Source organism: Anoplolepis gracilipes, chromosome 4, assembly GCF_047496725.1.
Source record: "Anoplolepis gracilipes chromosome 4, ASM4749672v1, whole genome shotgun sequence".
Classification (NCBI taxonomy): Eukaryota; Metazoa; Arthropoda; class Insecta; order Hymenoptera; family Formicidae; genus Anoplolepis; species Anoplolepis gracilipes.
The window spans coordinates 1,727,011-1,753,162 of NC_132973.1; the positions used below are offsets into that span (position 1 = coordinate 1,727,011).

Below are 26,152 nucleotides of genomic sequence, written 5' to 3' on the forward strand. Positions count from 1 at the left end.
TGTTCAGTTTGACTTGCTCTATCAGCCCTATAGAGACGTGGGGCGATTATTACCGGACACTTTGTATAAAATATAGTATCGTTCGCTGAGCGTTTTTAATTAATAGTTTAATAATTATTACGCAAATCGCAAAATGGTAGAGAACTTTTATGTTCAGTTTGACCTGCTCCATTTGTCCTAGAGACGTGGGGCGGTAATTACCGGACACCCTGTGTATATATATATATATATATATATATATATATATATATATATATATATATATATATATAACATTTACAACTTGTGTATTTATTTCACGGATCCAAATCCGTCGTGCAATCTAATTGCCGAGAGATTTCGCCCGGTTCGTCAAATTATTGCTTCGTTGCGAAACACACGTGTGACATGCGCCTTTAGAGACGCTTGTTAGGGCAGAACAAGATTGACACGTCGGTCGCAATTAAAACGTAAGGGGGCACGTATCAAGTTAGAGGAAGGAGTCGGGCAAGGAGGGCGAGGTATTATCATTGGTGAAATCAACTAATTAGAAATTGCGTAGACCGCTCGTTAAAGATCGCCCCGTCGACCGTAATCGCCAATTACTCTCTTAGTACGCGGACTGAACTTCGCTCATTAAAATTATTAAACGCCGCGGGCTGATATTTGACGTGTTTCTACACGGCCGATTGTATAGATCGCCGAATTTTTACAGTCCATCTGGGGCTGTAGAAAATTGTACAAAATTACGAATCATATATCTTTAATCGTGATTTTTTAACGCGAGTTTGTAATCGATTTTTTTTTTCTCATAATGTACATAATAAAACGCAAATTGTGCTGTACATACCGAGGATACAAGTGCAGGAAGTAATCATTCGTGCTCATAGTTAAAATACGAATCAACCGGTAAAGCCCATATGTGTTGAGATAAATCTTGACGCAAGCACTGTGTTTTATCGAAGATATATCAAAATTATTATTAGTCGGCCGCACGACTCGATAATATCGCGTCATAATAGACGGTCTTCATTGTCATTTATCACTGCCAACGAACCGTTATTTTCGATCAATTACTCCACCAACACACGTGGCATATTTAGCCTATTAGTACGGAACACTCGATGCCTAATTTAATATAACCAGTCTTTCTGATCATAAAGATCCATCCAGATGTTGAAAGATATAAAATCCTAGGCGGTTCACCGCATTCGCTTAATTATTCATTTAATTAATCAACTGTTATAAATTCTTGTAATTTACGTATAATTTTATCTGGTACAGCTAATTATTAATAATTCCAAATATGGAAATACTTCTTTCAAGTATTAATTATTAAACAAAATAACGAATAATTTGTGTCCAGCGTTTGACATTTTTTATAACTATTATAAATAAGACTCGCGGATAATCGAAAATTCTTGCTTGTCATCAGCTTTCCAGAATGGTCGCGTAAAACACGCGTGAATAATGATACTGGTAATGACGTCGGGCGATTAAGGGGCCAGAAAGAGAGGGAGAAAGAGGAGAAGCAGATTTTATGGCTGATCCTCGATCATCAACTGTATAATTCCTTCTATCCGTTCTAGCTGATTGACTTGGCCGTCGGCCTCTAATTAGCAATTATGGAGAAATCGAAAATGCAAGAGCGATTCGGCCGAGCGGCACGCATCTCCGCTCATTAACCTCGCGGAGGATGCGGCCCGGAAGTAGATACTCGGTCAGGTTAATAAAGACGTGGCCGCAATTAAAACTTACACGTCGATTTATTTACGAGACGCTTGACGCAAAACTCTTCGCTCAACTCTTAACGAAACGCTATCTTTGATTAGGATCTCGTCACGTGTGCGCGATGAGCATTGGCGTATATCTCCAACGTCTTCCTACGTAACGCAACACTAATCAGCTGACTTAACTGGTTCGCGGAAAATTCAATTAATAATGCGATAGAATATTCCCGATAACATCGCAGAGTTTCTAAACGATCGTTTTTACCTACCTACTTATTTACCACTACATACGCCAAACGTCTCTCACAGCTGTATGTGATTACCATATTTAACAATACGTGAAACATCACATATGTATACGTCAGACTTTACTTTCTCAAATCGTGTCGGCTTACAATCATACGCGAACGAGAAAGTAACATTATATTTCACGAAAATCTCACAATTTCAAAATTTGTGCATTACCATTTTCTTGTGTTGTTGCTTCGAAAACCCCGTCCGGCGCCAACTTGTTTGCATCCGCGTTTTCCGCAATGATGGGAGCGTGCATTTAAAATTGAACCGTTGCGAACGATCGAAGACAGATTGCGAAAAAAAAAAAAAAAAAAAAAAAAAAAAAAAAAAAAAAAAAAAAAAACATAGAAAAGAGAAAGAGGGAGAATAAAAAGAAAAGAATTGAAACGTCATTCGGCGAGCAATCATCGAGATACTGGGCCGCGCTAGCGCGATCAGCTGTATCTCCGACAGATAAATTAGCAATTTAATTATAGAACTGTCAGCCGGTAATTAAATTAATAACGAGAAACCTCAAATCTCTCTCTCTCTCTCTCTCTCTCTTTCCAATCCACTCCGTCGTCGTAACAACCTTATGCGCGCTCTCGAGTAAAGTCGGACGCAAATATCGATATGCCGACTCCCTATCGCGTGTTTCAAAAGCCGATTTAATTAAATATTTCATTAAATTTAAATGGAATTCGATTTTAACTGCAACGCGTCCCTATACGACGCCGGAAAACATCGCAAATTGATGGTTAGATCGCGGCCGAGTCTCTTTCTAACTTTGTTTCGAGAGGTTCAGACTCAAGTGCGTGTTACCGGTATACCTGAACGCGTCTTTCGCGGAAGAAGTCCTTCTTACGACGCTGGCCATTTGGAGAGACGTGAAATCGTGGCGCTCGCATCTCGAATCCTCATTCGACATACCTACGTATCGTTACATAGCTAATTGCTGCATAAACAGCCGGTTTTACGAGCCAACGGGTATACGGCTGACAACCGCTTCGCAAACATTAACTGCCATTAACGTGCGCGTTACATCGCATCGCATCGCATCGCATCGCATCGCATCGCGCCGGTACCGGAGCTTCAATGTGCGTATGCCAGAAATTGAAATTCACGAAAATGAAATTGTTGAAAATAATCTGTGATTCTCGTCGCCATAATTCCGTCGGATATCTTTTGCATCAAATTTCGACGAATAATACGTTTACGAATTACTTAAATTTGCGATTTCTTTTTAAGAAATTTGAAACGGCGAAATGTTGAAATATTTCCAATGACATTGGATACTGAATTTGAATCTAATCATATCTATCACACGTTTGCCTTGTTACAGGATGTTCGGTAGCGGCGGTGTCTGCGCGAGTTGCGGCAACGCAATACCAGCGAGCGAACTGGTGATGAGGGCCGGCGAATCGGTATTTCATCTGAAATGTTTCAACTGCAATAAATGCGGCGGTCAGCTCGTCTCTGGCGACAGGTAAGTGTTCTTCCTTATTATTGGCAGACTTATTATCCTAGCATAGGGGAGGCAGCGTATCCCATCTCACGTGACACGCGACTCTTTTACAATTTCAGATATTACTTGCTGTCAGGCTCGCCAGTCTGCGAAAATGACTGGCACAAGATTGTCAAGTCGTCGAGCGTCGCGGCAGCGGCAGCCGCGGCGGCTGGCAACAGCGGTGCACCTGTTAGGAAAGGTAAGGTTGGTAGGCCTCGAAGGAGCCGCGAATGAGGTGGCAACCCGGTCGGTCGCCCGAAGAAGGTGCAGCCTTCTCCGCAGCCGACGCCCTCCGTCGTCGTACCTTCGCCTCAGGTCGACGTCGTGGACGTCGCCGTTGGAGTGGATCCCTATTCGCCGCCTCCGCCGGGTCATCAGCATTATCATCATTATCATCACCATCACCACCACCATCATCAGATGGCACTTGCGCATCCGAGTCTGGCCCAGCAATCGCACCTGCAAGCGTCTGGCTATCAAGACTGGTCGCCCTGGACCCAGGATACCTGCGATTAAAGCTGCCGCGTCGCGGCAGGGTCGAATCCCAATGGACATCGCAATGAAGAAGAAGAAGAAGAAGAAGAAGAAGAAGAAGAAGAAGAAGAAGAAGAAGAAGAAGTTTTTCCTATGCGTTGCGAGTCCGGGCTTTCCAGAAAAATCGCAAGGAGAATACAAGTCTACGTAGTCGTCCCTTGCGACCGCCGTCAGTGACTCTATCAGTCGAGTGTCTCCGTATACTTGGCGCCGTGATATTGAATGCGTTTGAACATACCGCGGCAGCCAAACGTCTTCGAACATGGTACCGTGATGTTAAATATACAATAATTGAACTTGCCGTGGATATACCGAGCGATTTCTGCTCTCTGACGATGTTGATGTATCGAGTACGTACGAACTTGGTACGGATAATTTCTTACTCAATGAACATATTTAAGAATCATTCAAAATTGTAAATATCTCTAAACTCGACGTATTTCAGTCTTATAGTATATGCTTAATTTATTTTTATTTAATACTAATAAACTGACGAAATTTTTTCAAGCATCAATCTCACAAATATGTATTGTAGCATCTAAGAATCAAGTGATTATATTAAGTTAAACCAGCAATTTGGACATTACTTTTTTTGAGAAATAAAAAAATATGTTCTCTATTCATCTGTCGCAAGTTGAGACACTCGATACAGGCAGCATTACGGAAATATCATCATCACGAATCCGCCGGTTTTCTTAATAATAATCTTTGCTCAATTGTAAAGAATCGAAGAAAGTCTAAAGTATGCACGACTCATCCGTGTATGTACCATCAGCTGCAGTATAGTGACGTCAATTTTCTTCTTTAAAACCCTTCACAGTCATCATGTTGCGATAATCTCGACAAATGATATGGAATGTAAAATTTGTTGAATGGGCGCACTCTTTCACGCGTTTGTGAAATATAACGAAATAAATCTTTCTATGGATATCATTCTCAAAATCATCGCCAGATTAATCTGATGTCAAGAGTCTGCTTTATTTTAGAATGATTAAAAAAAATTATTTTCAATTTATATCATTTTATATTTGATTTATCATTTTACTTACTCTTTGCTAAGTCTTTGCAACAGGGCATTCGATTTTTTACTGTCGCTACTTTAAAGGCAATACACATCCCTAAAATGGCATCGCGTACTAAATTCGACATGTGCGATCGACGAGAATCTAATCACGCGAGAAAGACAGATGGCAATCGGAAGAGAGAGAGAGAGAAAGAGAGAGAGAGAGAGAGAGAGAGAGAGAGAGAGAGAGAGAGAGAGAGAGAGAGAGAGAGACAGATAGATAATTTGACGGAAATCGAACAAGAGAAACGACGATGGCGCGTAAGTTCTGTGTGAACCCTTAGAAAATTATTTTTCTTTCAAAATCATCATTCCCGTCGATCCGCTGCTACGCTTCGTAAACTCATTAGGCGGCCCTTGTTCCCGCCATCGTTAATTGAGTGTCGAGGTGAAACGAACGACACGGAATTATCATTCGAATCCTTCTTGTTAGGCATCAGCGTCACTTTGCCTGTCTCTTTCTTGCTTTCTCTCTCTCTCTCTCTCTCTCTCTCATTCTCTTTATCTATCATCTCTTTCTCCTTTCTTTCTCCGTTTCGCTTGCGCTTTCGATCTCTCTTTCTTTTTTGAAAATTTGTCATTTTTAAGATAATCAACCGAGTCTATTATAAAAAGACAAAATTTGTTCTTCGCTGTAGCAGAGTATCGGTTTCTGACACATTCAGATCAAATTGATTGTAAGTGTAATCGTAAATACATTACAATGTGTTACATATAGAATGGAAAATAATCGATGTCGTTCTCGAGGAGAGAACAAAGCTCAATTGTCACGAAGAATATATATGTACATATATATATATATATATATATATATATATATATATATATATATATATTTATATATTTCTCGCGTCGTTTAGCGCAAAGTCTACGTTGATGCATTGATTGTTAAAGTTGATCGATATACAAATACATATGAAGAGAAACGCGTTTGCTGATAACAACATTATAACTTTCTCGAAAGAAGAAGAACATCGATCCTTCGTTTGAGTTTAATTTAAAATTCTTCTTTGTCGCAGTGTCCTTAAATTCTTGGCATTTATTTGCGAATTTCTTCCAAGAGTAATCGTGCGTGTTACTAGCACAGGCGGATGTTTACAACGCTGTTGCATGTTAGCGATACAACTGGCGACAAGCAAGAAATGACATCGACATAGCGCATCGAAGCCCAAAATGCAAGAAATTCACAAATCAGTGAATTTCGACGCGAAGTGTGTATCATAAAAACGTAAAGTTGCTCTATTACTCGTTTCATTCGTCAAATACTCTCGTTTTAATTAATGACCTCGCACGCGTCGCGAAGGATGCCAATTAAGAATCCTTTATATCCTTGGAGAAAGTTTACCGAGACTTGTCGCAGATAAATGTGCTACATAAATTAAGCCGCAAAATATCGTGCGCCGATAAATTTTTCCGAATGAAAGCAGCGTGCTTGAGAATTATATACGACATTATGGATTCAGATTCCAACGAAGCGCTCGTATTGCGGTAAGAACAATCACTAGTCGACGCCGCCAAGGATCAAAATCTGATTTCTGTCTAACATGACTCTGTGGGCAGCGACGCTGACGGAGAAAGTGAGAGAGAGAAAAAGTGGTGTATACAGAGGTGTATAATGTAGGTTGAATGAGGAGTCGCGCTGGATGGATTATGTCAAGGATGCACAAACTTTTTCGGCATCGACTCGAATAAATCAATGTTACATTTGCGACAGATTTTTAATTGGATGCGCATAAAGAGATTAATGAGAAAAGTCAATAATTCGCGCTATTTTTATTTTTTAAGGTCTCTCTCCCTCAACTCTCTTTCTTCTTTTCATATAAATAAATAAATTATATAATTAAGATATATATATATATATTTTTTTTTTGCCTAGGACACATCGAGTTTTAATTTGTCATTTATTCTTGTCTCTTTCGTATCGGATCGAGCGTGTTAACTCGAGCCGACAACATCATTCGGTCCGAAGTTTGTGCATCATTGGATTGTGTAATTTAATCTTGTATATATAAGATACATTTTGTATATTGTTAAAAGTTTGTGTGATATAAATGGTTATGTATTTACTATCGAGCGCGAACGGGGCTTCCGCGCGATTATTCTACGGGCGATTAGCCGACGTGCGCGACGTGCCATGTGGTTTTTCGTGGTCCTGCATCGCCAAGTGCGTCGCGTGCGCCGCCCTTCCTTCTGCCACGCTGTCGACGATAGAACGCAGATGATAATTTTAAATTATCGGCTCCCTGCGAACAGTTTTGTTCGACGCTAAGTAATCGCTTCGAATTCGTTGCCTTAAATATAACGTGAACGCATTAAAATTTTATATCCCGTATTTTTATTCGTTCAACGTTTCATTGGCACGTAATCTCTCATTTCAAACTGATGTAATATAATATTTTACATTGGCGATCGTGAATTCTCTCGATACTTACTCGCCATTAAATAATACTCGAATCACTTGTAATTTCGAAATATCGTTGCGCAAAAGCCGAGTCAACGACTCTTTCCGAGGGCGATTCGGGCGCGTAAGAGACGCAAGGCCCGATCGTCGCGAAGACGGTCGCGGAGAACGGAATCGCGCGCGTCCGGCACCGTTTGATCTCCGGGGAATCGAATCGCACATCGCACTGCGTATGGTACTTGGCACTCGGCGGGGCCGCGGAAATGGAAGCGAGCGCGGGATGTCTCTCCGGCAGCTCCGAGAATGGCACGCGCGCGGATCGCGGAGCCGGTCCCATGCGCGCGTCTAGTTAATTTTGTTATTTCATTTATCTCGGACTCTTCGTACTCGGGACCCGACATCTGTATGTGGTTTCGCGGCCTCTTGTAAAATACAATTACAACATGGAACACACCATAACGTTTATTAATTAATAAAAAAAAATCACAAGTTTTTAGAAAAGACGAGTGCCCGTATGATCGGCATGTTTGATTTTTCCCTCCCTTCCGCTAAAATCCCGCATCTCTTTCAAATTATATTCGAACGTATGTTAATACATGATTCAATGATTAGTGTATTAAACATGATGTTATTAAAAACTCAAGTTCGTATATAATGATTAAGTTCTCCTCGTGCAATGATGATTGAACGGTAAGTAAAGAGGGAGGAGGTGAAATCGATTATCAGTTAGCATTGTCGAGGAAATCGATGTAAAAGCTATTCCTTGCTTAAATCAGTGGAGCGCGAGTGGCTGAATTAATTCGAATGATTTGAATGTTTCGTCGGCGGCGCGCCGGTTTTCAGTCAACTTGCCGGCAAATGTGCGCGCGGCCCGACATTCTCCAGTCAGGATAGGCATTTAACGGATGTACACGTGTCCGACCATATTGCGTTTGTGTCGTTCGATAAATAGGTGGCTAAGCAACTCCAACGGAAACCCGTGTTAATTAACGTTGAGTTTCAGGACTGATTTACGTGGCGTCTAATTAGCGAGCCTGCCGGCGACGTAGTAGGCATTTTGATTGGCCGCACCGCGAATAGAACGCAAGGCCGATTGGCCTTGTCGGTGTGTCGTATCGATTGTTTTCGTTTCTTCTCCTTCTCCTCCTGCTCCTCTTTCTCCTCCTTTCGCGCCGTTACTCTCTTTTTCTTCGTTCTTAAAAACAAAGGTCGAATGGATGCGCCAAAGCGTGCTTCTAAAACGAAAATGCAACCCAATCATGAATATAAAAACAGAATGGCATTGTGTAATAAATATATATATATATATATATATATATATATATATATATATATATATATATATATATATATATACTAAATACAAATGAAGTAGATAGAATATAAAGTACAAAGATATCATTTTTCAGAATTTATAAAAACTAATTTCTCTCATTATATAAATAGAAAAAGAGAGAGTGCCTCTGTAAATTGTATAATTTTTTTCAGCGGTAAATAGAACTGTAAGACGGTTCGTTACATGAGAGAGTGAAAGAAAAGGAAACTCTCCTCGTTAATTAAACCGCGTGCAACCATCGCGTTCTAATCCTTTATTTGCCGTCTGTCTTACGTTTACAAGCGTATCAATTAAATCCGGAATCAAACAAGCGCATTACCAGTATACGCGCGCTCATTAAACTTATAGATCTATCATACTGACGTAATTCATTAACCTCTTTAGACCGCTATTTTTTTTTTTTTTTTTTAATAGTACCGCGTCATTATTCCTCGAAGCATTACGAATAATTGCGAAAGTGTAAATAAAAACTTTTTTTACGCAACAAAAATTCATAGACATTAATTCTGATGCAGAGAGACAATAGGTGTACACACACACACATACACACACACACACACACACACATACACACACACAGATTCTCACAATACGATCTTGAGTATGAGCGGTGAAGCATTTCGAAACGTCAAGCGTGTGCAGTTTCTTGAAGTTTTGCAGCAATTAACAGTCGACGGCAAATAACAAACTGATTTAATTAATTGCATAACTGCGAGCAGAGGCGATCCCCTCCCTCTTTCCTCCCCTCTTCCTTTTCTATCTCTCCCCACACTTCTAATCGAAGCGGGTACATATTGTTGCACCCGTTGCGCTCTACCCCTCATCAGCCCCACCGGCAATTAATTATAGCATTCCAGGTTAGCCCGGGAATTAATTACGTCCAGAAGTTGGACGCTGGCGAGGGATCGTTAGAAATCGTCCTTCGTTAGAGTTAGGCGGGCATAGGTCCAGGTAATTATTGATAGTCTCCCGGTCCCCTTCATTGTGTCGATAACGGACGAGCTTAAAAGGGCTATATCGCACAGACATATTTTGGGACTTTTCGAGCGAGAAAATGCGGAATTGTAAATTCGTCGGATTTTTCAGTTGTACTGTCGAAAGGTGTAAAAAAAGAAAAAAAAAAAAATTTATCGATAAAAGTGAAGAACGGGTCTGTTTAAGATGTGCGGGTTCTTGTGAGGGATTGTATCGGAAATAAACCGCAACGATCCGTAATATTCTTTCAGAAACGCGAATGAAACTTTCTATTATATGATAACACTCTCTTGTTCATCTATTCTTGAATATATCCCTTCTACATACTTGTTAACACGATTTTACCGGCGAGAATTGCCAGGGAAACAAAAAGGATCGTTAGCGCTCGCGACACGTTTTACAGCTGTAAATACGGACATATACCTATGTTTCGAGCAAAGTTTACCAAGTATTTTTTGTTACTAAACCGATGTAGAGAGAATTTCTAAATGCGCCATCGACAATTGGAGACCGGAGCGAGTAATTTCGTTGTTCGATGAATTTTTAATCTTTTTAAAACATACATTTCGAATTAATTAATAGTCAATTGTTTCGGAAAATTCGATCGACGAGGAAAGGACGATTAAAACGCATCGGTATGTTCCATTGATTAACATGTCGATAGAAAAGCAATGACGCGACTGTCATTGTCTCATCACGTTAGTTACACGACAGTAAGACTTGCGCCAAATTTCACCAAATTTTTTCTTTACACCGCCTGTGACAGATGCGGTGGAATAAAAAGATAAAAAAAAAGGGATGAGATATATCCAGAAAGAGACGGACGAGGGGTTGCGCGAGGGGATCGGTTGACATACTGGCGAGGCAATTATTATTGTGAGTGTTTGGCGACGGGGCTCCAATGATATTTTATTTAAGAAACAATCGGGTAATAGCTCGCTTCAAGAGGATAGATAACGCCACGCGCGATAGAGACCGCTCGGGGAAAAGTTGTAGCGCGATAGAGAACGAGCTACGCGAGAAAAGGGAATTACAGAGGAGGAGAAGGAGGAAGATGGGAAGAGCGGAGAGGAGGAGGACCAAGTACAGCTGGCGCGGGAGTAACGGCAAGGGGAGAGGGAGGAAAGATGAGGGGAGGTAAAAGGTGAACTTTGAGACGGGCTGATATCAGAGTAGCTCTCTACATTAGCGAATTACCCGCGCGCAGATCCCTCGACGGTGAACAATAAATACAGGGTAATCCGGAAATATTGTTCAAAGGATTCGGTAAATTCTACAAAAATCAGTAAACCACTCTATATATATATATATATATATATATATATATAATACAATACATATATGAAAGAGAGAGAGAGAGAGAGAGAGAGAGAGAGAGAGAGAGAAGGAGTAAAAGGCTAAAATAATATCATTACAGTTAAAAAAAAAAAAAACGTATTTTTACTAAAGTAATGTGTACAGTGCGTCTCGCAATTATAGCAAGCGCTTTTTTTAATTACACATTGATATAAGAAACGAATTATTTTTCCTTTATTCAGTGATTCCTTCTTAATATTTTACATTAATTCTTATAATACTTTGAAGAATTGTGCAATTACGACCTAACAGAATTTCCGTGATTTCAAAATCGATACGTGCACAATCGCGCTTAAAGCACGTGGCGTCCTCGTCATGAATCTGACAAATTTTACTTCCAGGTTGCTTGGAAAAAAGTGTATAGTGGCGTCATCTAGCGGCAGAGAGGTGGAAACAATTCAATTTTTACACGTCGCCCTACAATGTTGAAGACTTGCGTACAATCCTATATAACCTGTGAAAATTGATTTATTCTCAAGTGAAGAATATCAAGTCCTTTGTTAGAAAAAGACGATGGCAAGTGGTAGCCACTGCATGTACTTCGTCAAAAGGAAAAAACGTTTCTGTCGCATGACAGTGGGCGAGGGTAAAAATTATTGCGGCGAGCATCAGCAAAATCTCGACTCTAACGATACCGGTGACAGGAGAGTCAAGTGTCCGCTGGATCCTACGCAGTAAGTATTCATTAATCGAGAGATCACGAAAGAGATTGCGATGTTTCAACGATGCGGTATCCCGCGATCTGATCGACACGTGTCTTTTCAGCACGTGTTATCAGTCAAAGCTGACGAAACATTTGGGCGTGTGCAACGCCAAGCGAAAGTTGGACGCGCAACCTGCGTTTATAGTCAAAGGAATCAACTTGGACGACGACGACGAGGAGACTATAGTGGCGCCACCCCATGTACCGTTGTCTCAGCTCGATGACTCTGTATTGGAAACTGTGATAAAAAAGATTAATTCTGCCTATGGTAAAGTGTGTAATTTAAAAATATAATGGGGAAGATAAAATGAGAGATATAATGTATCTTTATGTTTCTTTTATTATTGTTTTTTATACAGACAAGCTACCAGACTTTTCTCAAGTGATATTACAACACGACGTGCTGAAAGACAAATTGAGGGATGAAACCTGTGGCAATAAAGTTAGAAAACACTTGTTCCAAAATGCATCTCTACTTGGACATTTGGAACAAGCAGGTCTTGTACAAGACAACACCTGTTTCATTGAATTCGGGGCAGGAAAAGGTACATCTTAATCGGATAAACTTTTTCACTTCTTTGAGTTTTTAATATTAAAAAAAAATATTACACTGTAGTTTACTAAATGAAATTATATTTTAAACAGCTTTATTAACATACTGGCTGGGGCAGATCATAAAAGACAAATCAAACTCTTGCGTCCTACTAGTCGACCGTTCGAGTCATCGGCACAAGAGCGATAATAAACTAAAGAAGGAGGATAATCGCCTCGTAATAAAAAGGATACGCGCCGATATCGCCGATCTACGACTGAACCAGATTGTAGAAATCCAACCAATTAAATACAAAGTAGGAATAGCGAAACATCTTTGCGGCACGGCCACGGGTATATATATTTCATATATTATAGAATCAATTAATATATATTTCGTCGTTGTAATATCACAAACACAAATTTTCATTTTCGTGTATCCTCTGTAATTAATGACGTTCCATTTGCAGATTTGGCGATACGTTGCTTGGCAAAGTCGATAAACAACGAGCCAAAGGTCGACGTTCGCGGCTTAGTCCTCGCGTTTTGCTGTCATCACAAATGCGAGTATTCGTCTTACGTAGGCAGAGAGTACCTGCGACAATGTGACTTCACCGCAAATGAGTTCTCAGTTTTATGCAGCATAGTTAGTTGGGCGACTTGTGGTCCCCGTTTAAAGAGTAACGTTAAACCGCAACACAATTCCGCCGTTCAGCACGACGGCCGGGATGATGTCAGCTGGTCCTCGAAATTAGACGAACGCGAACTTATCGGACGCAAAGCTAAGACCCTGCTGAATTGGGGTCGTTTGTCATTTCTGCAAAGCATTGGATTTCAGGCCGAGCTATTTTATTACACTTCCACCGAAGTTTCGCCAGAAAATATGTGTATTGTAGCTACACGAAAATCGTGATCGCAACATTTATCGTTAACATAAGCTTGGTCTTTCCAATTTTCATTTTTAATGATTTTTTTTTTCTCGTTTAGCAATAAATATATATATTTTTACACATTCATACTTTTTCCGATTCATTGATAGTACTACTGCTGTCATCTATCTTTGGCGGCATCTGTCACTTATTGGTATCTCAGTCGGTGAAACAGGCTGTGATGTTATCTTCGCAACGACAACGAACGAGAACCACGGATCTCGGAGTAGTAAATAACTTCCCCCCACTAAAGAGGATGCCCCGCCCAACGCTCAACACGAATGATCTAACGCTGTTCAAACATTCCAACGCACAAGAAGGATGCGCAAGTAGTTGGATGTTTTTAACACCTTCGTTGTGTAAAAATATTGTTATATTATCAAGCGAAGAATAATATTGACGACGCGACGGACGAAAGAAAAAGGGACGTTGGGTATGTATGAGTTTCACGTTATATGCATATAATTTCCGTCAACTCGACATACGCGTGCTTCTCGTGACCTATTTCATGCTCATGAATATTTACATACGTTTGCGATGGTACAATAGCGATTGAGTTAATCGTTTACTAATCGGTCCGTGAAATTACGTTTTTCCCGCGTGACAAGCCAAGCCACGCCTGAAAGGTGCGCGACGTCGAGTGATGGGTTGAAGTTTCCTTTTCGCTGCACTGAATCGACTCCCTTCTTTCTCTTCCTCAGAAAGTGTTAACATTGTGACATGTCCACTCTAGACGACCGCGACGATTATTTGAAGAATCCGTACTTCAAGGGACATCAGTACGGTGACTTCACGCCGTTTTATGTCACAATAGCCCTCTGCAGTGTTCTGGGTGGAGTTCTGTTTATTCTGAACATCGTGTTTTGCTGGTGCTCACGACATCGGGAATATTGGCAGAATCGCCACACTGGTGAGTCAGGAATCCCTCTATTCGAAGCTCGTGTTACATTCCATTTTTACGGATGCATGCAATTCTGAAATAGATTTTCTTATTCTTTAACAGTGTATTGTCCTATTGGAATTTAGGTAATAGGTGGATCCAATCTCTATGGACTGTCTTGCCACACAAAACACCGCCGCTTGATCTAAGCGAATTAGAATCTGGTCGCATCAAGTATCCGCAAGTAAGGCACGAACTCATCCAAGAGTCCGAAGGACTCCCACAAGGACAGCCACAGTACCTAGAGATGCAAAAACGCGAGAGTGAGATCTAAAATAGCAGAACGCACCAACTAGTAATCAGTGTGATATTGGAAAGCAGTAGCGAGAGAAATATCCATAATTCAGAATGCGTCTGTAAAGAGTTTAATTGACTCCAATAGAGTCTAATTAACCCTTTGCACTCAGTTAATCTCATTGTAAAGTCTTTGACCTGACTCATTCATTAACACTCTTGCTATTATTTTATTACCATAGACACATTGCTCTGCTTTTATGCACATATTAGGATTAATTTTTTTATTTTTTACGAGATAATTTATCGTGAAAAGAACATTGACTCCTAAGACATTTGTGGAGTAAACTATTTTAATAGTTGCATTAAATATTGGTCGCAAACAACCGAATAAGTAATTTCAAGCAGCGTAGATAATCTCTTGCAATGGGCTTGCACGTTTTTTGGCCTGCTTCGGCCTGCCTGACTCTCCTTGTAGTTTGCGTCATAATCGTGCTTCTGAAATATGGCGCACGTGTCTGCAATCTACGACACGAACCATTACCATCCGAAGAGGAATGGCAAGGTAAAGCGTATTCCAGAAAATTGTCCGCTTCTGTGTGAACGGATACCGCTGTCCCGAAAAAGATGCGCCTAAAGTTTATATATTTTTTAACAAGAATTAAATAACTAATAAATTATTGCCGATTAAAATTTTCGCACTATAGATCAGTATATATATATATAAATTATTTTTAAAATTTTTATAATTATTCTTTTTCGGGACACACGCACATATATATATATATATATATATATTGTATAGGCGCACAGTATTAGTCATGTAAGACTCTGATACATTCCGTCCATTTACTACACCTTTATACTAATGTTTTATATATAATATATACATTAATATGTAGAGATATATAAACGTGTATGTCCTCGAAAATCAGTGTAATGCGATTGGTTGAAAGAAATTTTTATATAGAATCTGATTATTTTTATCTCTATAACAAGACGTCATTGAGAGAAAATTAATTTTATATCCGTCTAAATCTCTCTCTTTTGATGTCATTTGATATATTTTTACTCTGAATTTGATATATCTTTATTCTAAATGATATAATAATATCGTTAACCTCGAGCACTTTTGTAATTTTTGTATTAATACGTTTAAAAATAAAACAGATGTAATAAAAATCTTTCCATCTCTATATTCGTAAAATTTGATTATTCCAATTCAGATTAATGCACAATTTGAGAATGGACACTCTCTTGTATATATAATTTACTTTTATTGACAACATTGGATTTTTGTTACATGTGTGTAATGGTTACACAATTATTTCAATTAGTAAGTAGATGCATTATACAATCTTTATAGTAGTTTTTAAAGAAAATTGCCGACTTTATACGTGGAGAGAGAGCTACAATACATCTTATTCAGAAACTGTCTTAAACTACGTGATCTAACTGACCGAATAAAATCATAATAAAACCGTGATAAACAATTTAAACAAATACTTTCAAAAACATTTCTCTCTCTCTCTCTCTCTTTCTCTCTAAATCGTTGCAAAACATTTGCAATCTGTACAACAAATCGGTTTAAAAAATGTACGATCAAATTTATTAAATTTTTTTGTATTAACAAAATATATAGAAAATTTTCTACAATTGTAGAAACCAGAAAAAATGGCTAAAAAGTTCTATTGCAATTTTTATAGAAAATTTACATTAACAAGATTAAACCATCAACAAGATCGACAATTATGAAACTCAACGGTCCGTAATAGAATAGCAATTCATGTGCATTAATTATTTTAATTCTAACGAATAAAATTCTGAACGATTCTCTTATTATAATATGTAGAATATCTAAGAATTGTTCTAAAAAAAGATGCACGCAGATGGTAAAAGATTATCTTGAAAGAAATCTAGAAAGAGATTTTTTTCTCTTGTAAGATTTTAAATATTTTAAAACAAGAGTTATGTATAGTTTAAATTGTAATAAATCGAGTCTTTCTCTTTGCAGTCTTAATTATTCAGAATGCAAATGTCAACATTTCAAGTTCACGAAAAACTTTTAAACTTAAATTGTCACTGAGAGAGAAATCTATTTCGAAATTTCTTCAAAAACAGATATTTGTCAGCGTGCACCTTTTCTGAAACGTCCTGTATAATTTTATCGAAGGATCTGAAAAATTAGTTTCTAGATTTTTACTGATTCGTATCTCCTATCATGCTATGTTACAATGCGATTAAAACATGAAGAGCTTCCTGCGAGCTCCACACAGAGAAGTCAAGCACGAGACTCGTTACACCTGTTCTACACTGAGACAATTACATTACGCAATTACATCACCCTTCAAGATTGCTTAATTTTGTACAATCATATTCCACGAGAAATGAAAAGGATAAAATTGCATTTCGTAAAAAATGTATCTTAGATCACATATTTCTCGCAGAACGGTTTCAGATACCAAAAAATACTTTTGTACAAAATTTTTTAAATCATCTCTCGTATCGCCACAAAATTGCGCATGTAATTAGCGCTTATTGTAAAACAGATGCAACGTTCACATTTCAGAAACATTTAATGTTTTCAACCGGCATATATGAGTCCACTTCTGGCCATCACGCACATGCGTGTCTTAAAATATGAGATGGCCTTTATAGTTCACCGGCTCGCAGCTTTGCTCTTTTACTAATTGTAACTCCGACTTTGAATAATTTGAGTTGGAAATGTTCGTTTGGTGGAATTAAATCTACCGGTTGAAGAATTAACAAGGACAGTAATTAGAGAAGACAGAGTGTCTACTCCCTGAGAAAACCTGAAATTCTCAGAGAATTTTTTACTTTGGAAAATCAGGAAATTCTCTGGGTAAAATTTTATTAAGATTTGAGTAATTTTGTAAAAAAAATGTTTCTTTCATAATTTTGCTTTTATATTGCAAGTAGTTGACAATTCATTGAGTGATGAAACTAAAATCAGTACAACAACAATACGGTGGTATACACATTCGTATATGAGTCGTGAGAGTTTGCAGGACACAATTCATTGTCATTCTTATTTCATTACCTAATTAGTATAATGAGAGAAAATTCACATGCATAATGCTTATAAAGATTCTATTTGATATTCTTTTTGATACCCTCTAAAATCTAACATTCGAAATGTAAGTGGTTTTCAATTTTTTTTCCTTTGTAATAGTATATGAATAGAGAGAACGTTGAAAAATGCGCACAAAATAAATAAATGCATTTGTATAAATGCACTTGAAAAATTTTCTAATTTTAATTGGATTTTAAAAGAAAAATATCTGAAAAATCAAGGAAATCTCAGGGAATTTTTTTACAAGATTTGAATAGACACCCTGAAAGAGAGCCCATAAAACAGATAATTCTATCTTAGTTTATCAATAGATTCGCTTTACGCGTATGATGATATGCTGTAATACGAGAGCTAAAACTAGGCGCTTGTTAACGACGCGTGCGCTATTCCACGTACGGCGTCTACAAATTTTTTAATTTTTAATTCCTAGACCTCTCTCTCTCTCTCTCTCTCTCTCTCTCTCTCTCTCTCTCTCTTCTATCTATCTTTTTTTTCCTTTTGAAATTTGACACACGAAAAAGCTGATGTTCAACTTCACGATATTCGTAAAATAGAGTTAAAATCAAGCTTTCATCGTAGAAATTTACGAGAGGGAGAGACGAGGAAAAAACATGATATCTTGAAAATATGATTACAGGAAAAATATTCTCTTTTCGCGCATCACTATATTCTACGCACTTTTCTCAAAGCACGTCGCACACGAATCGCACACGCGTGCAGTATCAAACGCGCAAACAGCTTAACTTCCTCTCACCGACGAGCCTCTGTATACATCTAGACTTAAAAACAAATACAATCTTTTGGGGAGGGAGAAGGGATTTGATTTTCGTGGTGTCGAAAAGATATCCAGCGATTTCTCTTTCTCGCACGCGCGTGCGTGCGTACTTGACGAGACAACGAGACGACGAGTTATTTTAGTTTGATTTTCATGCTCATTCGCTTGCGAGTTTCCATGTTGCCAGTTATCACTTGATACATTATTATAACGTTAACTGCGAATATTAACATCGGAAGTGACGACAGTGTCCTGTCAAGAAGGGCGCGGAGGATTCCGGGAAAATTCATTAGGCTCGCGCGAACATTCTGCGATATATATATATATATATTATATTTCGATATATATGTATACTTCCAGTTTATTTTCGTTCAATTCTCTCGACAATTGTTATTTTGATGCGACTCTTTTGATCTCAGGTCTATTTTGATTTTATAATTTTTAATCCGCCCTTTTAATCGTGGAAGACACCACACAGGATAAATTCGTATCCACGCGAATTCTCATTTAAATTTACGAACCTTCGCGACGGCGTAATATCTCCGGAATATCTCGCGCGTGTTATATGACACAAGACACAATTACTTTGAACACCGAACATTGTATATTTATGTGACAATCGAATGAAAGCTGTTTAGTATGACAAATATTGTACATGATTTTAAGTGTATCAGCAGCTAAGCCAAAGAGGGAGGGAGGGAGGGGGGGGGGGGGTTACTGCTGTTTTTTTTGGGTGATAAACAATAATATTTAATATTAATATTAATAATAATAATAATAATAATCATTGCGGGAAGACGAAAAAACAGCTTTGGCAGATGATCTTATCTTCTGCGAAACCTGCGAACCTCCAAAATGGTGACTGCTTCTAGTCGAGGAGCTCTATAATGTGTCCTATACTCGTTAATCGAACAATCAATGATGCAGATTTTGCAAGACTATACTGGAGAAACTAATTTAAAAATTTGATCAATAGATCTTATAAATTTCTCTGAATTTAAAAGTTATGGAAAAATAATCGAATCCATCGAGAAATTTCTTAAATTCATGGCGGTTCAATTGCATAAAAATGCATCACTACGTATGTCGACGATTAGCCATACTTATTTAATGTTTTCGTCATCTCGAACATGTTATACATATCGGTTCCCAATCGATTCCTCGGCTGATTGCGCGGCTTAACCGTCCAAGATCTTGCGTCCAATGTCCATTTTTAGAAAAACCTTTATGCGATCAATAACTTTATCTACGAGGGAACCTGTGTTGCAAATTGTGTCAATGGGTTAAATATAAGAGTTTTTACTCGAGTGTAAAATATCATTTTTTTTAAATAAACATGGATCTTTTCAAACCGCGTCGTGAAAAACAGAAACAGCGGCACAACGCGACCCTGGACAGGTTGGTAACCTCCGAGAAACCACCGAGAACAGATATAATTACCGAGACGTGCGCATCATCCCGAATTATTAACAGCAATTAACTTGTATAATTAACCAACGGCAGAGCGCACTCTGAAAACGGTTGCAGTAGCACAGCACGCGTAACTGCATCCGAAATGCATGATTCCCTAGGCAGTAATAAACGCGCTTCGATTGGCGTTCGTAGCCATCCAAATTTGTGCCTCTGCCTCGCAATCAATTGATAATTATCGAGAAAAGTCTCAATTGATATAAAGTGTCGAGAAAAAGAGAGGATAAAAAGGATCGAAGAGATGAGAATGCGCTTTCGTTGCCCAATTAGAGAAGATGATTAAAAGTTAGCGGATGATTACTGCTTGCCCGATTTCTTGTTTGATCGTTCACCTGGAAAAAATAAGAAATTGTCATTTCAAGTCACAGTCTCTTCGAGTCACAAGTCACTTGGAAATTAATCGGTCCAAGGAATGACAAACCTTTAGTGGATTTTTTAGTATTGGTCTCCGGTTTACACCTCTTGGTAAGCCGTCGCGTCTTTTCGCAGGATGTGTCGCTGTTCGCTTTCAGATTATCGGTTCTCGTCATCATTTGATTCACGCATCCACTCCACGTGCCTTTCTCGTATCGGCATGCTACAGTCAACAAATGATAAGAAAACACGTATCCCCATGTGCCTTCTCAAGATATAATGCAAATAATCTGCAGCATTTAATCTCACCTTTCTTGCACTTCTTCTGAATAATTTTGGTCTGCTCGCAGGACTTGTCGCCCTTCTTGAGGTTTAGAGTGCGCGACCGCAAATTAGTATTCGAGTCGCATTCCGACCATTGACCCTTTACGTATCTGCACGACGAGGAGCTGCCGGATGCTGCGTCAGCAGATGCGAAACGTCAATAGAAACAATTGGACGTAACGTCGATCAAGCGAATAGAGAAAGAGAGACTTTTAAAGATGATAGGGACCGATTTAATTATGCCGCTTGTACATGTGTACGGTGTACACACGTAGACAATCTGTATTCGACTATACTCGATCAAACAACATTGCAATTTTATCGAGGAGAAGAGTAATGAATTAATTGCAGAAAGAAGCACTCACTTCGCTCTTTAGTACCGCGTACTGTTCGTACAAGAACCTCCTTGTCATCCTCCTCCCACAGATCAGCTTCCGCTCGCGCGGTTGTCAAAATCATCAACAAGGCGATGGCCACGAGAGCCAAACTCCAGTACAGCTTCATTCTGTGAGGGGAAAAAAACGAGAAAAACACTTCATTAAACTCTATAATTAGAGTCGTTTTAAATATAACCGGGGACGCGGTTTGTAAAGTTTGTTTCAAGACCGATAAGGATATTTCTTGTATAATAAATTAATGCAAGCTTCAAATTAATATATAAAATATAATAAAATTATATTTTACGATAGGCATACACATGTGTATAGATTTTTGCAGTTATCTTTTAAACTTAAACGTTTCTGCGTCTCGAGACATGTACGGAATGCGTAATCCGAATATCATCGTGAATTCGATAATTCAGCGCGATAGCGACGACACACAGTATTCCCCTTCAGCTTGACCAACAAATCCAGCATTGTGCCGAATTAATGATGACAGAATCTTCGTTGATAAATTCTTCGTAGCGAAATGCTTTTCATTTTATATGCGTTTTTTTTTTATTTCTGCAAGTCTAAAGTCTCTTTTCTACATTTCAAGTTGATGTTAATTAAAGTGAAAAAAAAATTTAATGTTACAATCATTTTATACAATTGTGTGAAACGCGCTAATATTTCAGATGAATAAGTTTGTTAGTAACATGCAACATACTCTGAATTATTGTTATCGAAATCTCTGCAACTATCGCGGAAACGCACGCAGAGACAAGATTGGTGAAACGAGAACAACGGTCAGTGGGCTGGGAGAATGAAGAGATAAAAATTAAAAAATGCCAGCTATATATATTCGCAAAATGACGAATTCTATGCAGAATCTAATAGAATTATATTTTTATCCTTTCTGACTTGGAGCGATTTTCTTCACAGCAGTGTCATCCACCGCGCGGTTGAACTTAATTGAATCTTTCGCGGTTTTTGTTCCAAGAGTTACTTGTCATCATCAGCGGAGGAGATCTGGAGGAGATAATCGCAATGAATCTTAACGAGAACGGAGCGCATTGCGCTCTGAAAAGTTTAATAACCCGTCGCGTTAACGAACGTCACAGTTGTGATTCCATGAATTTGATACCGACGTCGCGACACCTTTTGTCGTCCATTCGTCGATTCTCTCTATCGTGAAACGCGACGTATAATTGAGGCTGATGACGTGGCGCTTTAATAAAGATTAACAAATTTTTGTTCTTCTATTATCTCTTTCCTTGTCACGTTGACTTGCTGTAACGTTAAAAGATCTACGAGAGATGTCCGAATTTCAGGTTCAATGAAAATTGAATTTTAAATAATAAATGTCGCGCAAATCCGATGAAAGAATGGCTATCTGCACACCAGCGCTGTCCAACGTGCTCGGAAGCTGAGGATTGATTTATCGGAGGGTGCGCGGCGATACGCACGCATAAACGATTGACTCAAGGTCTTTCCTTAGATCGATGCCATCGTTTTACAAGCGAGGCGACTCGCCTCCAACGGTGAATCCGAGCAGTCACCAAACTAATGTCACGAAACTAATTAATCACCGACGGTATAGTCGCGATACGAGTATCGTGCGGGGAGAATTTGGTGAGCGACACTTTCACGTCTCGGCGGTGATAAATTATTCTCTGTATACCGTCGAATATAAACCATGAATAAGCAGTAGCATAATTTCAGTTGCTCTACCAAATCTGAGGGACGTATTCAAAGATTCAAAGACGATTCATGAACTCGGAGACCCGAATGAGTCGTTCCCTTCAAAGCTTCTCGGAGCTGTCAAAGCTCCGACTCGAAAATTCGAATCAGAAGATCGAAACGCGAATGATTCAAAGATCCTTTACAGAAGATACAGGAAGATAAAAAAAAAAATATCAAATTTTAGAACATGGAAGAAAAAAAATGAAAAAAATATCTAGCGAATTTATTAAAATATAAAAAAAAATCTAGAAGTACGATACAACATTCGTTTCGTAGCGTATCTACATTTCATGTCCTTACAATCATTCTCTCCATTAGTCGACATTGAAACAATCAGCGCCCGTCAGTAATCTTGACGGACCACACGGATACCAATATCGCCGGTCGGTCTCTCTCCTCCCCTCGCAAATCTCCTCTCATGTTCAAACAATTCGCAGGGAAAATCGTTCAATTCGCGTGCGTACGAATTGACGGAATTGACAAAATTATCGTTACATCAGAAACGCCGGACGTGAATGAGACGAGCGAGAGGACGTTGTCTTGTTTAAGTTTGCCATCGAACTTATTGTCGGCTCAACAACGTTGCGATGTGGGTGAGCAAAAGAGAGAAAAAGAGAAGGTAAGAAAGAAGAGACAGAGCGAGAGAGAGAGAGAGAGAGAGAGAGAGAGAGAGAGATATCGGTGAGCAAAGCAGATAATATGTCGTCGAATATAGACCGGCGGGGACATGCGGTCAACATATCTGAGAGAGCAAAGGGACGTTGCCCGATGTCCAGATATACGTTCGCACCAAGAGTTCCTATGCTCGACTTATGGGATAAAATAAATTCTTATCTCGTTTTTTTTCGATTTTTTAAAAAGAAAAAAATTAAAATTTCAACAGATTTTTAACCGAGAGAAGAAGAGCAAATATCACAAAAGTATTTAGATAAAAACCAAAAAATAAAAAATTGTCGATAAACACGAAGCGATTCATCAATCTTCAATGCATCTATATTGATAACACAAGTATTTAATTAAACATACAGAGAAAGAGATACGAATAAAATCAAATTCTCACGTCGGAGCAGCGCATGACTCGTAACGTATCGCATGTTATACTAAAAGTATGAAACCGTAGAGAGAAAACGTAATTTATCAATAACGAAAAAAACAAATCCGTAGATAAAGCACAAAGTCTCGCGCGTGATATCAGACTAAAAAACCGACAGTCTGAATTAAATGCGAAACGAGCGCTCTCCAGAAGCGTGATATACATTACCCCTTATTACTGTCATTTAAGACATATGCTGAATATGTAATTCTCCTCTCGAAAGGGGGAGAGAGAGAGAGAGAGAGAGAAAGAGAGAGAGAGAGAGAGAGAGAGAGAGAGAGAGAGAGAGAGAGAGAGAAAGAGGAGAAAAAGAGAGATAGGGCAATAACGAATTCTCAAACTGATAAATTTTTTGCTTATCTAAAATTCTGCTGGTATAAAACTTTAATTTCTCCAACATACGCGCAGAATATACGTTCTTTCGGATTTCAGCCTCCAAAACTTTTTGCGATTATATCGACCTCCTAGAATATTCTCTTTTTACAAAAGTTTAAAACTTTAATACCTCGGAACATTGACTGTTTCTACTCACATAGATATTTTTATTTACTTATTTACGTGCTATAAATAGAATATCAGTTTATCATCAGAACAAAAGTTGACCATCGATATATTCTAAATCAACGTTAGAACGGAAATATTATTGCAAGGGAAGTTATTTTTTCTCGGTGTTCTTTTTCGCCACTTTGACAATTCTACAAGCGGATCAGAAAATGGCACAAAGTAGTTTTCGCCATATGTTTCATCGACTGTTCGTTTTCTATTCTACCCGTCAGTATAGAGACTCTTTGTTTATCCTCTACAATAGTAAAAATAGGATAGAATTAACATAGTTTCAGTAAACTACGCATAAGTAGGAGTAAGATCCTAGAAGTTGAGTTGGAGAAACTAGACATCGCTTAGAAACAAGCTCTATCTTTCAGCTTCAACGCGCTGCTATTGCGCTCGCGCGACGCAACGCGTGTATAAATAGCTCGAAAATGAGGGGTTAAAAGGTTACAGCGTGTCTGTGTTGCAGTCCTAAAAAACTTGTGTATCGTTTTACAAACCTACGCACTGGTCACGCAGCTGTAGAAAGTAACGAGAGCAAATTAGTCATCATTTCGCTCGGACGGTCGCGCGTAATCGGGATGAATTGTCTTGTCGTCTCGTCTAAAACGCGAGGAAAGTCGCTGACAAATGTTAAATCTTTTATTTATGTTGAAAAAAAAAAAAAAGAGGAAGAGAAACGTAATACACCAGAATTTTAAGTGAAAAATAAAACTTCATCCTATCGCATCGCTAAAAGCTCGACACATATCACATAACACTCGACACAACAGCTTCCTATCAAGTTTTCAGTTGCCTTTTACTAGCCAAATCGGTATCTTTACACGTTATACAATAAAACATCAGTTCTTTTTTTTTTTCTTATCATTCTTTTCGTGCAAACTTCACCTTTGCACATTTTAATCTACTTTTTTTTTTATCTATCTTTACGATACTCTTTCAACTATACAAAATTTTTAGAAAATTGCGCGTAAGAGGCTTTTAGGGAATCAGGTAGAAGATAACGTGCGTTTCCATTTCAGACTAAACTTTAAAGACAGCAAAGATTATAAAGGGTCGGACAGAGGATAATAAAGAGCGAGAACGCGCGGGGGGCGCGAACGGAACGGAATGGAACGGAAGAAGCATCGATCGTCGTTGCGTCGCAGACGAGCGCGCACGGTGGAAAAGCTGCTTTTAGTTGTGTGGTCCCGGAGCGGACGCGCGCGCTGTGAGGAAGCGCTGGACCAGCGACCAGCGGCGAAGCGCAAAAAATTTCTCTCAACATCACGCTGTCAGAGGAGAGAGATTCAGGGGCGGGTCTCGAGTCTCTGGTCTCTGGTCTCCTCTCCGCTTCGCTCCGCTTCCATCCGCTTTGCTCCGCTCCGCTCCGCTCCGCTCCGTTCGCACGCTCGCGGAAAATCGATCAGCAGCGCCGGGCGGCGGCGTCGGCGTCGGCATTCTCGTTCTCTTCCTCTCTCTCTCTCTCTCTCCCTTTCGCCCTCGCGAGAGACTCACCTGCCACGGGGATGCCAAACAGCGGGCCAAGCTCGATCAGCTTCCAGGCACACTTCCGGCTGGTTCCGTACTTGCGCGACAACACGTAGCCGTGGACACACTCAAGATGCTGCGTAGGGTAGGGTAGGATATGCTCCGTGTGATGATGATGATGATGATGCGACTGCGTGATCGGCGCGTCGTACGAAGAAAGGTCGTTCCGTATATGCCTGCCTCTCCTCAGCGTTGCGATGCCGTCGACTGCTACGTGTTGCTGCCGCCACTGGCACTGCCGCCGCCGACCGAAGTCATCCCCCTCCCCGGGATCGGTCGCGGCATCCCTCAGGCGCCACGCATATCCTCCCCGCTCCGTCTGCCAATCTTCCCCTTCTTCGCCGTCGTAACCATGGTGATCATCCCT

The 26,152-nt window shown here is 39.3% G+C and overlaps 4 protein-coding genes across 8 annotated transcripts in view; 3 read left to right on the top strand and 1 right to left on the bottom strand.

Annotated features, from left to right (window-relative positions):
- The window catches only part of LOC140665221 (uncharacterized), a 181,229-nt gene extending 173,241 nt beyond the window's left edge, over positions 1-7,988 (top strand). For all 3 annotated transcript variants that reach the window (XM_072891045.1, XM_072891043.1, XM_072891044.1), the window contains 2 exons: positions 3,325-3,468; positions 3,567-7,988. In XM_072891045.1, the coding sequence (XP_072747146.1) occupies positions 3,325-3,468; positions 3,567-3,723 (301 nt within the window). In that variant the 3' untranslated portion in view covers positions 3,724-7,988. The remainder of the gene's footprint in view (positions 1-3,324; positions 3,469-3,566) is intronic.
- A 3,580-nt stretch (positions 7,989-11,568) lies between these two features.
- On the top strand, positions 11,569-14,452 carry LOC140665219 (tRNA:m(4)X modification enzyme TRM13 homolog). Of its 3 annotated transcripts, none has more exons than XM_072891039.1 (8): positions 11,569-11,828; positions 11,920-12,125; positions 12,217-12,402; positions 12,503-12,742; positions 12,859-13,275; positions 13,428-13,750; positions 14,019-14,227; positions 14,321-14,452. In XM_072891039.1, exons 1-6 carry the CDS (start codon positions 11,668-11,670, stop codon positions 13,709-13,711), a joined length of 1,494 nt encoding a protein of 497 aa, XP_072747140.1. In that variant the 5' UTR covers positions 11,569-11,667; the 3' UTR covers positions 13,712-13,750; positions 14,019-14,227; positions 14,321-14,452. The 3 variants fall into 3 exon arrangements, with proteins under 3 accessions (XP_072747140.1, XP_072747138.1, XP_072747141.1); XM_072891037.1 differs by having other exon boundaries at positions 14,301-14,439; XM_072891040.1 differs by having other exon boundaries at positions 14,051-14,227; positions 14,301-14,439.
- A 125-nt stretch (positions 14,453-14,577) lies between these two features.
- Positions 14,578-15,183, top strand: Wrm2 (wurmchen 2 transmembrane micropeptide). The gene has a single exon (XM_072891057.1). It carries the CDS (start codon positions 14,918-14,920, stop codon positions 15,092-15,094), a length of 177 nt encoding a protein of 58 aa, XP_072747158.1. The 5' UTR covers positions 14,578-14,917; the 3' UTR covers positions 15,095-15,183.
- Positions 15,184-17,744: 2,561 nt separating this feature from the next.
- Positions 17,745-26,040, bottom strand: LOC140665225 (uncharacterized). Its single transcript, XM_072891054.1, has 5 exons — positions 25,753-26,040; positions 20,874-21,013; positions 20,494-20,643; positions 20,252-20,407; positions 17,745-20,162 (listed from the first exon to the last, which is right to left on the bottom strand). Exons 2-5 carry the CDS (start codon positions 21,010-21,012, stop codon positions 20,128-20,130), a joined length of 480 nt encoding a protein of 159 aa, XP_072747155.1. The 5' UTR covers position 21,013; positions 25,753-26,040; the 3' UTR covers positions 17,745-20,127.
- Between the last annotated feature and the right edge of the window lie 112 nt (positions 26,041-26,152).